This window comes from Protomyctophum parallelum (genome assembly GCF_964188405.1).
Source record: "Protomyctophum parallelum genome assembly, chromosome: 5".
NCBI classification, from domain to species: Eukaryota; Metazoa; Chordata; class Actinopteri; order Myctophiformes; family Myctophidae; genus Protomyctophum; species Protomyctophum parallelum.
The window spans coordinates 11,660,454-11,678,828 of NC_139702.1; the positions used below are offsets into that span (position 1 = coordinate 11,660,454).

Genomic DNA, 18,375 nt, shown 5'->3' on the forward strand with positions numbered 1-18,375 from the left:
ATGGTGAAGGAGACGATGCTGCTCAAGGGGTTCTTGGTCATATTCTTGGCTCTGCAAGGTATGTTCACTTCATCAAACCACTCTACAATACATCCAAGGCAAGCATATGGCAAGATATACATTTTCTATCTTTAACCTTTGTATCCTCCGTGTGTGTGTGTGTGTGTGTGTGTGTGTGTGTGTGTGTGTGTGTGTGTGTGTGTGTGTGTGCGTGCGTGCGCATGCGTGCATGCATGTGTTGCAGCTGAGTGTCTTCAGTGGACCCTGGAAGACAAAGACACCATAGTGAAGATATCTGCCTCCGGCCACTGTGAGTTTCACAGAATCACATTCATTTGAACCGTTTAGATTCATATACTTAGAGACTACGAGCTACATGCTGTGCATAGTTTACGTTTACTTGTCTAAGCCAGGGGTTCCTAAACTGGGGTCCTATATAGGAACCCTCAGGGTTGCCTGAGGGAGTTCCAAATGGACCCATAAAGGTGATGTACAACAGTACAAATGTAACCAAAGGGACCATTTGTACACTCTTGAGTTGAAATGAAAAGGTTTGAGAACCATGCAGTAAGGAGTAAGCTATAGTATAGCTTAGTATAGCTGCTTACTGCAGTGGTTCTCTACAGTGTTTCTATATCGTGTGTGTGTGTGTGTGTGTGTGTGTGTGTGTGTGTGTGTGTGTGTGTGTGTGTGTGTGTGCACATGTGTGTGCACATGTGTGTGTGTGTGTGTGTGTGTGTGTGTGTGTGTGTGTGTGTGTGTGTGTGTGTGAGAGAGCCAAAGAGCAATAGCCAAACGACTTGCCAATTACTGTTCTGTTTCGGCTGTTATAGGCAGTTTGTCTGTGTGGAGGAGGAGGTGCCATGTGTGTATCCTTAAGTGGAACATGAACTGTCAACCCCGTTTATATTTGTTTCCTTGTAAAAAATAATTGTAATTTGCGGAATCAAATAATGAACAAAAAGGTGCGTGCGTGCATGCATGCGTGCGTGTGTGTGTGTGTGTGTGTGTGTGTGTGTGTGTGTGTGTGTGTGTGTGTGTGTGTGTGTGTGTGTGTGTGTGTGTGTGTGCGCGCGCGCATGTGTGCGTGTGTGTGCGCGTGTGTGTGTGTCCTCTCCAGTAATCCAGTGCTCAGCAGTGATAGACATGCTCATACTCCTGGATGGATCATACAGTGTGGGAAAAAGCAGCTTTGAGCGCGCCAAACACTTCGCTGGCAAACTGATGGATGTTCTGGATATCAATCCTGACAGGGTACTGTCCCCCCCCTCTGTTATGTCCTCATCTGTCTGACCACATGAACCCTAGCTATCGTCTCAGGTAGCCTAATTTCCCTATTTTATGTAGGCTACAACAAAGTTTGTAGGTTTTATGAGAAAAGCGTGAAAATGTGCACTTCACCGTGGATTCACACATTTCGTCAGTGGTGTAAACTAGTAACAAAGTATTTACACATAAGTATAATTCTGAGGTATTTGGAAAGTACTTCCAATACTTTGGATTTTAATTTTGATTTGAAAACATACACGTCGTCAACCCTATTTACATTTAGATCTGCTTGTACATTTGCTATTTTCAAAAGGTTTTGCACACATTCTGCAATATGAGCATTTTTACTTTAAGTACTTGACGTACATTTTGATGCCGATGCTTTTGTACTTTAACTTGAGTACATTTTGAATACGGGACTTTACTTAAGTAAAACATTTGAGTCCTTTTATCCACCAGTGCGTTTCGTGCGGTCCCTTTCCATTCCCAGGTGCGTGTGGGCCTCATGCAGTTCAGCTCCAAGACCAAGTTGGAGTTCTCTCTGAGTGACTATCCCACGCGAGAGGAGACCAAGGAGGCCATCAAGAGGACCTATTTTAGGTCTGTATATCTCTCTTACCACCTTCCATCCATTCCGTATACTTCAGGGACGTGCAGAGAGTGTTAGAGGGGCAGCAGGGGCTAAAATCCCGTAAGAGGGCACTTTTGGACAAAAATAGCGAAATTAGCAGATCTACAAGCTCACAACGTGTCGCAGCACGATGCGTTGAGAGCTTGTAGATCTGCTATTTTCGCTACGTGGTAAGAGAGATCAGCTTTTTTCGGTGGTGCAACCCAGCACTCTTTAGCTAGTGGAGATGCGGTGTGTACGACATGGATTTCTACGCTAAATACTGTGTTCACGTTCAGGAGACTTTGGGAAAAAAAGCAATTCTCCTGAATTCTGCCTTCCCGGCATGGCATGGAAAGGCGTGTGGCATTTGCATTTCTTTCACCATGTAGTCAATGCTGCATCCGTGGTCTGGAAAGGGCTGTTGTTTTACAGACGGGTAAAAGGAAGGAGCTGAAGCCCCCCTTAGATGACTATGTGTGCACGTCCCTGGTATACTTTAGTGCAATTCTTATCTGTGGAGACAACTGAATGTAATTCCTCCAACACATCATCATATATCCTATCCTCAGAATGTCCTATAGTTTATAGTTTTTATAATTGTTATACTGTACACACAACAAGTCCACTGGTGTTTTCTTTCCGTGGCCCAGAGGGGGAGGCACTAAGGCAGGCGGTGCGGTGTACCATGTCTTGAGGAAAGGCTTTCCTGGAGGAAGACCCAACATTCCCAGAATCCTCCTCCTCCTCACCGACGGAGTTTCCCAAGACAACTTCCGGCACTCTGCCTTCCTGGCCAGAAAGAGCGGGATTATCGTGTTTGCTGTGGGGATCCACCATCCAGAGTAAGATGTACTAGTTAGGGCTGTCAATCGATTAAAATATTTAACTCGATTAATCGCATGATTGTCCATAGTTAACTGTGATTAATCGCAAATTAATCGCATATTTTTTATCCGTTCTAAATATACCTTAAATCAGTGGTTTTCAAGATTTTTCATATCAAGGCCCATTATTTATTCTGCATTTGAGCCACGGACCACCATTTGATGACATTTAGCCTTCCAGACCCAAACTAAAGAAATGTACTACTCTGTTCGCCTCAAAGATTTTTACTCTGCTGTTTTGAAGCATCTCAAAGTAGGAATGAATGAGATGTGGTTAATGGTAAATGGTGCATTTATATAGCGCCTTTATCCAATATATCCAATTATACAGAGATTGTGCATTACATTCACCCATTCATACACCAATGGCAGCGGAAACCATGCAAGACACCAACTAGCACATCGGAAGCAATTAGGGGTTCAGTGTCTTGCTCAAGGACACTTTGACAGTAACTCTGGGGGAGCCCGGGTTCGAAATGGCAACCTTACCATCCAGACACTCTACCCCTGAGCCACCGCCGCCACATTGAATCATATTCTGGGCTGGCCAGGAATTATTTTTTGTTCTGGTTCATGGTAGGGGATCACATACAATATACTACTGATTTTGGTATAATAGAAAACATACCTTAAACCATACGTTAAATAATATTATACATTTGTAATGGCATTCTACCTGTTTAGTTGGTCAGTCCTCCAGGCAGTGGCGTCGGAACCCAGCGAGCGATATGTGTTTTTTGCCGAGATGTACGACGACGCCGTCAACGGCCTGGTCACGACGCTCACGCACAACGCCGTCTGCAGTGACATACACCCCCGTAAGTAGGTGGGCTTCATTTTTAAAATAATGGGATGAATCTAGAGTTGCAATACCCTCCATTGACTCCCCATTCATCCAATTTGCTTTTGCGTTCTGCTTGTATTAAACGACGTTAAACTCACTAACATTGCAGCTCTAGGCCAAGCTTGAATTATCCTCTTTCAATCTGCCGAGCTTTTGTTTAATAAAAATCGACCGTAGACATGAGCTACTAGTTATGAGCTACTTTCTGTCAAGACATTCTTGGAAGTTTGGAAGTACTCGTAGTAAGTCAAGGTTCAAGGTTCAAGGTTTCTTTATTTTGTCTCCCAAGGGAGAAATTTGTCTTGGACCCCAAGGACCCGCCCTGCACAATACAATACAATACAATACAATACAATACAATACAATACAATACAATACAATACAATACAATACAATACAATACAATACAATACAATACAATACAATACAATACAATACAATACAATACAATACAATACAATACAATACAATACAATACAATACAATACAATACAATACAATACAATACAATACAATACAATACAATACAATACAATACAATACAATACAATACAATACAATACAATACAATACAATACAATACAATACAATACAATACAATACAATACAATACAATACAATACAAATATACAAGACAACAAAGGCACACAGTGACCCGTACAACATAAAAAAACCACACACCAACATACCTAGTGCAAAAGAGGAACATCATCACCTCATAACCTTCGACCCCTACCCTGTCTGCCCTCTGCAAGGACTCTGTTAAGGTCACTGAACGGCCCTGCGTACCACCTGTTGTACCACCTGTTGTACCACCTGTTTCGCACATAATGCAGGAGGCAGCAGCGCGACCCGTTAATAAACACCAGAGCTTCCAAACTCCAATACTTTAAAAGAATCACCTGCAGATAATTTCTTGACAGAAAGTAGCTCATAACATGTCTACGGTGGATTTTAATGAAACAAAAGCTTGGCAGATTGAAAGAGGATAATTCAAGCTTGGCCTACAGCTGCAATGTTGGTGAGTTTAACATTGTTAGATCACAAAAGCAAATTGGATGATAGTAGGGAGTCAATGGAGGTTATTGCAACTTAACTCTAGATTCATCCCATTACTTAAAAAAAAATCTAGAGTTGCAAATTGTGGCTACTTCATTCTGTGTTGCTGTTATAACCATGAAATCAGCAGGTTGTGTAACATTTATCCACTTCCACTTGTCAATTTGTAACGCTGAGAGTGCACAAAGGTAACTGAAAAGTATTCTGACTGGTAAAGGGGTCGGGGCTGCTGGCTATATATTGTATCTGCACTCCTACACCAGCATGCCTGTCAGAGCATGCGAGGGCCACAGACCAGGCAGTTTGAGAGTCACAATGATTTATGGTCCACAAGATTCGATACACCACCAAGATACCCATGTACCTGTCTAAATACTTCCTTAATGTCAATGAAGTCCACACCCACAGCTGCAATTCGAAACTGGCCCCCGTAAAATCGGAAAAAAACAAGCCAAACACAAGCCAACTCTTGCGAGAGAAATACAGCAAATCTCCCCTCGAAAAACAAGCCAAAACAAGACCGATAATATGGCCATATAATCCTATATATATATATTTCTTTTATGCATTTATCATTATAAATACTATGTATGTCTATAATAATTAATGTTTTGGTAATTTATTATACTATTACACACATACTTTAGCCATGGGCTTAATTAGTAGAGACACCAGACCGATTATGTCACTCAATGTGATTCACACTCCCCCAAACCAATGGGTTTTTATAGTATACATCAAAGAAATGGGGGGCGCAACTCTGGGAAAAAACAAGCCAAAGTTGCAGGACGTAAGCAGACTTGACAAGCCTGGTTGCCAACCCTAGACTGGGCGTCCCAGTTCGATGACCTTGAAATGAAATAGGCTGGGGAAACAGTGGCGTAGTAGTACGGGGGTGGGCTTGGAGGAGTGTGGACGGTGCATAAGTGTGTGTGTTTCTAAACAGGGTGCCGAGTGGAGTCCAGTATGTGGTCCATAACCGTGTGTGTATTTCTGCAGGGTGCCGAGTGGAGTCCAGTATGTGGTCCATAACCGTGTGTGTATTTCTAAACAGGGTGCCGAGTGGAGTCCAGTATGTGCCTCAGGAGCACCGTAGAGTCAGTACGACAATTCCAAGGCGACCACATGTGCTGGGGGAGACGGGGGAAAGACGCTGGGGCCAGACCCGTGGCCGGTACATGTCCATACTATGGGTAGGTTGAGGAAGAAGGCTCTCTGTGTGTGTGTGTGTGTGTGTGTGTGTGTGTGTGTGTGTGTGTGTGTGTGTGTGTGTGTGTGTGTGTGTGAATATGTTGGTGATTTCCTTGTTAATTGAAAAAGGAGCTTGTTATTATTTTTTCCCCCTGGCTAATTCCCAATCAGGGTCGCCACAGTGGATCATGTGTTTCCATCTGTGTCTGTTCTCTGCGTCTTCCTCAGTCACTCCTGCCACTCCTGCACGTCCTCAACTCACAGTCACCGCATCCATACACCTTCGCTTTGGCCTTCCTCTTCTCCTCTTCTCCTCTTCTTCTGGCAGCTCCATCTTCAGCATCCTTCTCCCAATGTACCCCTCATCCCTGCCCTGTACCCCTCATCCCTGCCCTGTACCCCTCATCCCTGCTCTGCACCCCTCATCCCTGCCCTGTACCCCTCATCCCTGCCCTGTACCCCTCATCCCTGCCCTGTACACCGCATCCCTGCCCTGTACCCCTCATCCCTGCTCTGTACCCCTCATCCCTGCCCTGTACCCCTCATCCCTGCCCTGTACCCCTCATCCCTGCCCTGTACCCCTCATCCCTGCTCTGTACCCCTCATCCCTGCTCTGCACCCCTCATCCCTGCTCTGTACCCCTCATCCCTGCCCTGTACCCCTCATCCCTGCTCTGTACCCCTCATCCCTGCTCTGTACCCCTCATCCCTGCTCTGTACCCCTCATCCCTGCTCTGCACCCCTCATCCCTGCTCTGTACCCCTCATCCCTGCCCTGTACCCCTCATCCCTGCTCTGTACCCCTCATCCCTGCTCTGTACCCCTCATCCCTGCCCTGTACCCCTCATCCCTGCTCTGCACCCCTCATCCCTGCCCTGTACCCCTCATCCCTGCCCTGTACCCCTCATCCCTGCCCTGTACCCCTCATCCCTGCTCTGTACCCCTCATCCCTGCCCTGTACCCCTCATCCCTGCTCTGTACCCCTCATCCCTGCTCTGTACCCCTCATCCCTGCCCTGTACCCCTCATCCCTGCCCTGTACCCCTCATCCCTGCCCTGTACCCCTCATCCCTGCCCTGTACCCCTCATCCCTGCTCTGTACCCCTCATCCCTGCCCTGTACCCCTCATCCCTGCCCTGTACCCCTCATCCCTGCTCTGTACCCCTCATCCCTGCCCTGTACCCCTCATCCCTGCCCTGTACCCCTCATCCCTGCCCTGTACCCCTCATCCCTGCCCTGTACCCCTCATCCCTGCCCTGTACCCCTCATCCCTGCCCTGTACCCCTCATCCCTGCCCTGTACCCCTCATCCCTGCTCTGTACCCCTCATCCCTGCCCTGTACCCCTCATCCCTGCCCTGTACCCCTCATCCCTGCTCTGTACCCCTCATCCCTGCCCTGTACCCCTCATCCCTGCTCTGCACCCCTCATCCCTGCTCTGAACATGTCCGAACCACCTAAACATCGCTTCTCTTTGCCTTCTAACCTGGGCTGATCCTCCAAAAAATAGCAAAAAGTGTTGTTCAACAGGCTCCCAGCGCATCGCATCGATGTGCACCGTGTCTGTGAGCTTGCTGATAGTCTATTTTCAGCAACGATATTTAATGTAGAGCAAAAAACAGACAAGTCACTAGCCTTAGTTGCGGGAGAGCTTTCATTGTGTTTGTCCCTTAACAGTTGGAAGAGGATCAGCCACACTGTTCACATTAGATGCTACAGAACCATCTGCCCAGGTAACTACTGGAAGAGGAATACACAAATACTCTTTCATACTAAATCAACTGTACTTCGACTCCTCTCCTCTCTTTCTTCCAGACATCTGTGAATCCAACCCCTGCTTGAATGGAGGGACATGCATAGCAGAGGGTGTGGAAGAGTACAGCTGTCTCTGTCCACTGGGATACAGGGCAGACCAACACTGTGGTACCACCTTTAGAATACATCCACGAAATGAAGAATGTTGAAGAATAATGTACTAAATATGGAAGTCTATAAATCAATCTGTCTTTTGTCAACAAATAATTTTGATCTGAGTGCTGAGTCAACAAAATATGTATTTTTTTTCCTTTTTTTCCCTCTTGCATAGGTGGTGGGAAGTATCTGAGTAAGTATTTAAATATAAATAAAACATCGTTTTACTTCTGTCAAACTCCCACAAAAAAAACCCTGATGGAACTGGATTTTTAAATACATCTTTTGACACGTTGCTCCTCTTTCAAAATGGACCCAATAATCCCTCTGTGTCATCAGTACCGTCAGGTCTGCTAGAATGTTCAGTTTCAAATGGACCCAATAATCCCTCTGTGTCATCAGTACCGTCAGGTCTGCTAGAATGTTCCGTTTCAAATGGACCCAATAATCCCTCTGTGTCATCAGTACCGTCAGGTCTGCTAGAATGTTCCGTTTCAAATGGACCCAATAATCCCTCTGTGTCATCAGTACCGTCAGGTCTGCTAGAATGTTCCGTGGACCTTCTGTTCCTGATGGACGGCTCGTGGTCCTCGGGCCTGGAGATCTTCCGGCGGGCCAAAGACTTCATCAAGAGGTTCACGTTGTTCATGGACGCCTGCTCCGCGGACACAGTGCTGGCCGTGGCCCAGTACGCCGACAACAGCGTCTTCATGGAGATACCCGCCGGCCGCCACGGCAGCCCGGACGACTTCCTGGCCGACCTGGAGGCCGTGGCGTTCCGCGGTGGGGAGACGCGGACGGGCGCCGCCCTGACGCACGTGGCGGAGAACACCTTCCACGTGGAGGAGGGGGGCTTCAGGACCGAGGCGCCCCACGTCGTGGTGCTGCTCACTGGGGGGAAGTCGGAGGACCCGGTAAGGCCTCCGGAGGATTAAAAACCCATTTAGGCCTGAGATCAGATTCTAAGAATGTCTTCTACATCCTGACAGTTTTCTGAAATAGCTATGTTTCTATGTCAGTCGTTCTTCGATTTTTCGTTTTCATAGCGCGCCACTCGGTGGCGCGCTATGAGCTTGTAGATCTGCTATTTTTCAATAGCTAAAGCATAGCATAATGCTAACACCATAAGGGGTTCCCGCCCAAAATGGGTTAAGATAGGAGACTATAGAGCGTCGCAGTCCCACCCCCTACCAGGGCCCAGGAAATGATTCCCCGTTCATTTTCCTCATAGACATTTCAAAAAGTATTTATTTAAAGACCTTTTTAAGCGTCGTACAAAGCCAACTGGAGTTGTGAGAAATCATGACAGTAAACACAATGTTTTGGGCCAAACAAATTACAATTAGAAAGAAGAAAAAAACAGCAGGTTACAACACTTTCTTTGTGATTATTTGTTTGGTCCAAAATATTGTGTTTGTTGTCATGAATTGGTTGGTTTTGTACGACGCTTATAAGGTCTTTAAATAAATACTTTTTGAAATGTCTATGGGAAAGAAAAGCATTGGGAATTATTTCCTGGGCCTGGCGTCGTCATGAAAGGGGGCGGGACTGCGACGCTCTATACTTATATAGTCTGAGACATTTAAAGCTGTAGGCCTATAGGAATAGAAACATAGTCAACAAAAATAGCAGATTTACAAGTTCAAAGCACGCTGCGGCGCATTGTGGGCTTGTAGATTGGCTCGTGTCAGCAAAGAGATAGTAGGCTACTGTAGAGGGCTAATGTAGTCTAGTCAAATTAGTTTTTCTTTGCATTCTACTTCTGTGGTACCATACCTTATTGTTTGTGGAATAATGTGCCTGCCATAAGAGCATCTGTTAAATGCCTGTAAATACAGTGCAGAGTCTTGAGTGTTCGTTTAACTTTGAGAGTTAATTGTCAATGTTAAACTAACGCACAAGGTTTTTACAGTGTAGGAAAAGATTATGCATTGCAGAATGTGACGGGTTGTTAAAAATCTGCACCAATATTTTTTGCTTTGATGAGTCAAGATAATTCAATGTTTTGGTTGGGTGTATATTCTGAATGCCCAACACTATCATCACCTAAACATAAATGAATTGATTAATAGCTCATGGTTTTGTGTGTGCAAGGTGTCTCCAGCAGTGGACAAAGCCAGGCAGAGAGAGGTATTTGTCTTGGCTGTGGCTCCCTCCAGGTAAGAAAAATTTATGTTTGTGTTATCACTAGTGGTGGAAAGTAACTAAGTACATTTGCTTAAGTAATGTACTTAAGTACAATTTTGAGCTTCTACTCCACTAAACATTGTACTTTTACTCCACTACATTTATTTGACAACTTTAGTTGGCTATAGCTTACATGTCAGTACATGTCACACACATTAGTCAACAGTATTGCATCTGAGATAAATAAAATGGGTCCATTTGGTACACTGTCAGAGTTAAATTGAGACCTAGGATATTGCAGTGTTAAAAAGGGACCATTGTTTAAACTTTGCCAATATTACTACAACACATGTACCTAACTTCTGTGAACACTCTGCAGAATGCACACAGAGCTCATTGGCATCACCTCTGATCCAGATGTGGTTTTCACCTATGACAACGCACAGGAGCTCCATGGGAAGGTTCAGGAGCTCAGGACCAAAGTCTGTACCCTCACATCAGCAGGTGGGAACCTTAGAGTATACTAAGGTGGGAACAGAGAAGGTTTGGCTGATTAACCAGAGCCAATGGGAACAGAGAATGTTTGGCTGATTAACCAGAGCCAATGGGAACAGAGAATGTTTGGCTGATTAACCAGAGCCAATGGGAACAGAGAATGTTTGGCTGATTAACTAGAGCCAATGGGAACAGAGAATGTTTGGCTGATTAACTAGAGCCAATGGGAACAGAGAATGTTTGGCTGATTAACTACTAGAGCCAATGGGAACAGAGAATGTTTGGCTGATTAACTACTAGAGCCAATGGGAACAGAGAATGTTTGGCTGATTAACTACTAGAGCCAATGCCAGAAGTTTGAGTCCGATGCCCATCCAAATTTTGGAGAGTCCTAGGCTACGGACATTTTTTAATCAATTAAAAAAAGAATATTTGAATTAAACGTTCTATTTGAAAACATGTTACAGTTAGGGTTGTCGTGTCACAATCCGATCACGTGATCGTAAATCGTGGCTGATGATCACATCATTTTCAAATAGTATCAATATTATATCCATATCCTGAAATTAGACTGGATATCATCTGTGATTTTGGATATTGTACTATTGTGATTGATATAGCAGAAGTGTTCGATAAGAATATAAATATCGGATCGGGAAAAATCGGCATCGGCAGATACTCAAAATCAAATGATCGGATCGGGAGCAAAATATCGTGATCGGGGCCATCCCTAGTTACAGGTACTTTATTTTAAACACTTCACGCCCTATTCAAATAATATTCAAAAATATCCGATCTACAAGCTCACAGTGCGTCATCGTATTGTGAGCTTGTGGACCTTTATTTCAGATTGAAATTGGTAAAACAATCATCGTCAAAAAAAAGTCAAATAAAGACGATATATCCTCTCTCTCTCTCCTCCTATAGGCTGCTCCGGTAAGTCCTTGGAGCTGGTCTTTGTGTTGGACTCATCCGCTGACATCTCCCGCGGTGATTTCACTCTCACTAAATCATTCGTCAAAGCTGCCGTTTCCAACTTCGACCTCGACGCCGAACTCACCCAGGTCGCCATGGTGATCTATGGCGCGGCCAAACCGCGCACCGTGTTTGGCCTGAGCGACTTTGACAGCGAGGCGGGGATGAGGAGCGCCATCGGCCTGGCTCCGTACCTGGGAGGAGCTCCTTCGGCAGGCCTGGCTCTGCGCTACGTCATGGAGCACACTCTGGCCGCGCGCAACGGGGCACGGCCCTGGGCCCATAAGGTGAGGTGGGCCCCTTAAGTGTTATTTTTAAATGGTAGGAATAGGGGTGCCTGGACCTCTGAGCCTTATAGATATTGTATTTTTATTGTCTTTTCTTCGAAATAAACTTCATCCATTCATTCAGGTGGTGGTGTTGGTCATAATAAACGTCATTCATCCATTCATTCAGATGGTGGTGTTGGTCATCGTTCATTCATTCATCCATTCATTCAGGTGGTGGTGTTGGTCATCGTTCATTCATTCATTAATTCATCCATTCATTCAGGTGGTGGTGTTGGTCATAATAAACGTCATTCATCCATTCATTCAGGTGGCGGTGTTGGTCATCGTTCATTCATTCATCCATTCATTCAGGTGGTGGTGTTGGTCATCGTTCATTCATTCATCCATTCATTCAGGTGGTGGTGTTGGTCATCGTTCATTCATTCATTCATTCATCCATTCATTCAGGTGGTGGTGTTGGTCATCGTTCATTCATTCATTCATCCATTCATTCAGGTGGTGGTGTTGGTCATCGTTCGTTCATTCATTCATTCATCCATTCATTCAGGTGGTGGTGTTGGTCATCGTTCATTCATTCATTAATTCATCCATCCATTCAGGTGGTGGTGTTGGTCATCGTTCATTCATTCATTCATTCATCCATTCATTCAGGTGGTGGTGTTGGTCATAATAAACGTCATTCATCCATTCATTCAGGTGGTGGTGTTGGTCATCGTTCATTCATTCATTAATTCATCCATTCATCCATTAATTCAGGTGGTGGTGTTGGTCATTGTTCATTCATTCATTAATTCATCCATTCATTCAGGTGGTGGTGTTGGTCATCGTTCATTCATTCATTCATTCATCCATTCATTCAGGTGGTGGTGTTGGTCATAATAAACGTCATTCATCCATTCATTCAGGTGGTGGTGTTGGTCATTGTTCATTCATTCATTCATCCATCCATTCATTCAGGTGGTGGTGTTGGTCATAATAAACGTCATTCATCCATTCATTCAGGTGGTGGTGTTGGTCATAATAAACTTCATCCATTCATTCAGGTGGTGGTGTTGGTCATCTAAACGTCATTCATCCATTCATACAGGTGGTGGTGTTGGTCATCGTTCATTCATTCATCCATCCATCCATTCAGGTGGTGGTGTTGGTCATAATAAATGTCATTCATCCATTCATTCAGGTGGTGGTGTTGGTCATAATAAACTTCATCCATTCATTCAGGTGGTGGTGTTGGTCATAATAAATGTCATTCATCCATTCATTCAGGTGGTGGTGTTGGTCATAATAAACTTCATCCATTCATTCAGGTGGTGGTGTTGGTCATAATAAATGTCATTCATCCATTCATTCAGGTGGTGGTGTTGGTCATAATAAACTTCATCCATTCATTCAGGTGGTGTTGTTGGTCATAATAAATGTAATTCATCCATTCATTCAGGTGGTGGTGTTGGTCATCGTTCATTCATTCATTAATTCATCCATTCATTCAGGTGGTGGTGTTGGTCATTCATCCATTCATTCAGGTGGTGGTGTTGGTCATCGTTCATTCATTCATCCATTCATTTAGGTGGTGGTGTTGGTCATAATAAACGTCATTCATCCATTCATTCAGGTGGTGGTGTTTGTCATTGTTCATTCATTCATTCATCCATTCATTCAGGTGGTGGTGTTGGTCATAATAAACGTCATTCATCCATTCATTCAGGTGGTGGTGTTGGTCATCGTTCATTCATTCATCCATCCATCCATTCAGGTGGTGGTGTTGGTCATAATAAACGTCATTCATCCATTCATTCAGGTGGTGGTGTTGGTCATAATAAACTTCATCCATTCATTCAGGTGGTGGTGTTGGTCATCGTTCATTCATTCATCCATCCATCCATTCAGGTGGTGGTGTTGGTCATAATAAACTTCATCCATTCATTCAGGTGGTGGTGTTGGTCATAATAAACTTCATCCATTCATTCAGGTGGTGTTGTTGGTCATAATAAACGTCATTCATCCATTCATTCAGGTGGTGGTGTTGGTCATAATAAACATCATTCATCCATTCATTCAGGTGGTGGTGTTGGTCATAATAAACTTCATCCATTCATTCAGGTGGTGTTGTTGGTCATAATAAACGTCATTCATCCATTCATTCAGGTGGTGTTGTTGGTCATAATAAACATCATTCATCCATTCATTCAGGTGGTGGTGTTGGTCATAATAAACGTCATTCATCCATTCATTCAGGTGGTGTTGTTGGTCATAATAAACGTCATTCATCCATTCATTCAGGTGGTGGTGTTGGTCATAATAAACTTCATCCATTCATTCAGGTGGTGTTGTTGGTCATAATAAACGTCATTCATCCATTCATTCAGGTGGTGGTGTTGGTCATAATAAACGTCATTCATCCATTCATTCAGGTGGTGTTGTTGGTCATAATAAATGTCATTCATCCATTCATTCAGGTGGTGGTGTTGGTCATCGTTCATTCATTCATCCATTCATTCAGGTGGTGGTGTTGGTCATCGTTCATTCATTCATCCATTCATTCAGGTGGTGGTGTTGGTCATAATAAACGTCATTCATCCATCCATTCAGGTGGTGGTGTTGGTCATAATAAACTTCATCCATTCATTCAGGTGGTGGTGTTGGTCATAATAAACTTCATCCATTCATTCAGGTGGTGGTGTTGGTCATAATAAACTTCATCCATTCATTCAGGTGGTGGTGTTGGTCATCTAAACGTCATTCATCCATTCATACAGGTGGTGGTGTTGGTCATAATAAACTTCATCCATTCATTCAGGTGGTGGTGTTGGTCATAATAAACTTCATCCATTCATTCAGGTGGTGGTGTTGGTCATCTAAACGTCATTCATCCATTCATACAGGTGGTGGTGTTGGTCATAATAAACTTCATCCATTCATACAGGTGGTGGTGTTGGTCATAATAAACTTCATCCATTCATTCAGGTGGTGGTGTTGGTCATAATGAACGTCATTCATCCATTCATTCAGGTGGTGGTGTTGGTCATAATAAACTTCATCCATTCATTCAGGTGGTGGTGTTGGTCATCTAAACGTCATTCATCCATTCATTCAGGTGGTGGTGTTGGTCATAATAAACTTCATCCATTCATACAGGTGGTGGTGTTGGTCATAATAAACTTCATCCATTCATTCAGGTGGTGGTGTTGGTCATAATAAACTTCATCCATTCATTCAGGTGGTGGTGTTGGTCATAATGAACGTCATTCATCCATTCATTCAGGTGGTGGTGTTGGTTATAATAAACTTCATCCATTCATTCAGGTGGTGGTGTTGGTCATAATAAACTTCATCCATTCATTCAGGTGGTGGTGTTGGTTATAATAAACTTCATCCATTCATTCAGGTGGTGGTGTTGGTCATCGGCGAGCAGAACAAAGGCATCGACGACAACGCCGCCCTGGTGGCCGCCGCAGACGCGCTGAGAGAGAACGGCACCACGCTGCTCGTGGTCGGTCCCGGTTCCAGCCAATCGTCACAGGGCTTCCTGAGGATAGCGGGAGGCGTTAGGATGACGATGGCGGTGCCGTCGTATGAAGACCTGAAGCACTACGTCAACAATGTGGTTCAGAGGATCTGTGAGGCTGAGCGGAGACGATCAATGAATACGATCAATGAATACGATCAAACCGTAGAGCTGGGATATGGTGTATGATACATATATAGATACATCTATAGATACATATAGATACATGACAATCTTTTGTCATGGAAAGATCAGATTGATTCAGTGTGTAAGAAAACAAAGCAAAGAATCTACTTCCTTCGCCGTCTAAGATCCTTCGGTGCTAGTAGACGGATTCTTCTTTTGTTTTTCACTTCTGTTATTATGAGTGTTCTTCAGTACTGTAGTACCACCTGGTATGGATGTTTGTCTGCAGCCCTAAAGTCACAACTGCTGCAACAACTGAACATTTGTTCAAAGATTGTTGGACAACAACTTCAGAAACTTTATACATCCACGTATGATAACAGCATCCTAAGGTTAGCAAGGAATATCACCTCTAATACTAAGCATGTGTTGTATGGAGAATATAGGTTGCTACCTTCAGGAAGGAGATATGGTGTACCAGCATTCAATAAGGTCAGACTAAAGAGGTCCTTTGTCTACCAATCGACCTTGAGGCTTAATCAGGAAATGTAGTAGCCACAGGATAATCTAAGCGGTGGATATTGCTCATGTCTTTATGTATGTAAATTGTCCTGTTTGTGTTTTGTTATGTGTTTCTGCATACTTGGCTGCTGTGTCGCAAGACAAATTTCAGTGTGAACTGACAATAAAGTACTATATCATATCATATCATATCATATATCACTCAGTATTGTGATGACAGGATAGCATCTGGGATCTGGGTTATTGTAACGTCTTGAAAATGTTCATAGGATGGCATGTGCACGTAGATCTGCAATTTTGTTTAAATCGTGAAAAGGTGTGCAAAACGTTTAATATATAGGCTATATACTGTATCTCTCTTCTGCGGGTCCCTGGAATAACATATTTTGAGACGGGGGTCCGTGGCCAAATACATATCATTTTGGGGGTCCTTGACATGAACACGTTTCAGCACCGCTGATATAGAAATGAACATCCGTTTTTCAGAAAACTGTTTAGATTCAGAAGACATTTGTAGAATGGGTCTTGATCATGGTCTTGATGGGTTAAGCTTTAGCTATTGAAAAATAGCAGATCTAGGTCTGCTATTTTTGAAAAATCGAAGAACCACTGACTGACAGAAAACTGTCAGGATGTAGAAGACATTTTTAGAATCTGATCTCAGGTCAAAATGGGTTAAACTGAATCCTCTCAATTCTTCAAGGAGTATTCATTGGCTTTTCATCCACAACACCAGAGGGAGTTCAACAAACATGTGCAACCCAGATTCGGCACAAACAAGGGACTGAATTCCTTTCGCTCCTATCTATGCCACCAAAATGTGGAACGCCCTACCAACAGCCATTAAGACATGTGGATCCCTTGACTCCTTCAAAACCTCTCTCTCAAAAGGCACCTACGGACAGCTGCAACTCAAAACTGGCCCCTGTAAAATCTGTATCCCCCACCCCATTTTCCCCTTACTGTAGGTATGTATAATGTGTATATTTGTATGTCTCTAAATGTTCTGATAAATTGAAAATGGTGGACCCTGTTGTAAACAAGGGTAATGCTTTATCATGGTACTGTCCACAGTAACAGTTTTTTGTATTTACTTGTATTGCTTTCTTTGTAAATGTACCCATGCATTCTGCATGCTGTTCATACATACTTCAATCAATCAATCAATCAGCTCGGTCCACAGTCCAGACAGGTCATTGGGGACAATGGGACAAAGGGCTGTTGTACTCATGTACTGAATAAACAAGCGCAGTAAGAGTGACATGGACAAAATGGTCCTCCTGGGGGCAGTGTTATGCTGCATTCATATGTATTTACAGTCTATGGTTCACACACTAAAAAACACAAAGACACACAGCACATTCTTTGTAGCTGTGTATCTTTGAAGTTGAAACCAGCTCAACTGTTTTGTAGTCGTAGATGTCTTAGCATCACAAGAACGTGTGATGTGTCCTCCTCTGTATCTGCCAGTGTGAAAACAGCATCAAGCTATACAGTAGAGTAGTTCAGTCACATATAATCCAAATAAATGTCTAAATGGAGAGGTGTGCATGATTACACTCAAGAGTGTAATCATCAGAGTGTAATTATATTTAGACATCGACTCCACAGCTACAGCTGCCAAGTGTCATGCTTGGAGAGATAGAATAAGTGGTTGCTAGCATCCTCTTTTGTTTTGTATGCTCGCAAAGAGAACCTAATTGTGGCAAACAATACATGATGCCTTTGAGTGTCCCAAGACATTTTACACTGACCTCACATTAACCACTCAAGCCCTATATACGTCATGAGATGATTTAGTATCGCAGTGTTGAGATCTGCTATTTTATTTATTTATTTTGTTTATATTATAGATCTATTCTATACTCTATATAATGACATGTCCAAGATAAGAATGCCAGGTTGAAAGTGGTTAATAAACCCATTAACTGTACTGAACTATGCTGAATTAGGATTCTTAAATTACTTTATATGAGACTATTAGCATGTTCTAATCCGGTGATTCTCAACCAGTTGTCCAGGGACCACCAGTGGTCCTTGATGGGGTTCCAGGTGGTCCCCAGCTAAATTATGGAGTCGGTAACCAAATGGACCCTTATCTTTAAGTCTACACAATTAGAGAATGTAGAAGAATTGTTTGTTCGTTTGCCTGTTATCTATCCTAATGGTACCAACATCAATACAGCATGTATGTGTACATATTCTTTAGTTTTGGTTCCGAGAGGCTAAATGTCATCAAATTGTGGTCTGTGGCTCAAATGCAGAATAAATAATGGGCCTTTGGTATGAAAAGGGTTGAAAACCACTGTTCTAATCCATGCTCTTACTTTGCAGGATTAGCCTAGCGAGATCCTTGGTTACCATAGCATTTTTCATGTTGCCATGGCAATGATGTCCAGCTCTATAAAGAAGGATGCTTAAGGTCGTTGGCATTGCTCCCTAAATTCCTTTTTTTGTCCATAAGGGATGTAGCACTAGGCCTGCTTCCAAAACCCTGCATTTGGAATACCCCACGGGCACAAGCATGGCACACCAGAATTGTCAGTCAGGTTTCAATATCAGCATGAAG

The 18,375-nt window shown here is 43.5% G+C and overlaps 1 protein-coding gene across 1 annotated transcript; it reads left to right on the forward strand.

Annotated features, from left to right (window-relative positions):
* Nucleotides 1-15,347, forward strand: LOC310858193 (von Willebrand factor A domain-containing protein 2-like; the record flags this gene model as incomplete). Its single annotated transcript, XM_083764298.1, has 13 exons — nucleotides 1-58; nucleotides 1,121-1,254; nucleotides 1,760-1,869; nucleotides 2,533-2,724; nucleotides 3,451-3,584; nucleotides 5,724-5,770; nucleotides 6,089-6,335; nucleotides 7,671-7,778; nucleotides 8,295-8,680; nucleotides 9,861-9,925; nucleotides 10,273-10,397; nucleotides 11,316-11,650; nucleotides 15,039-15,347. 13 exons carry the CDS (start codon nucleotides 1-3, stop codon nucleotides 15,345-15,347), a joined length of 2,250 nt encoding a protein of 749 aa, XP_083620424.1.
* Nucleotides 15,348-18,375: the final 3,028 nt, after the last annotated feature.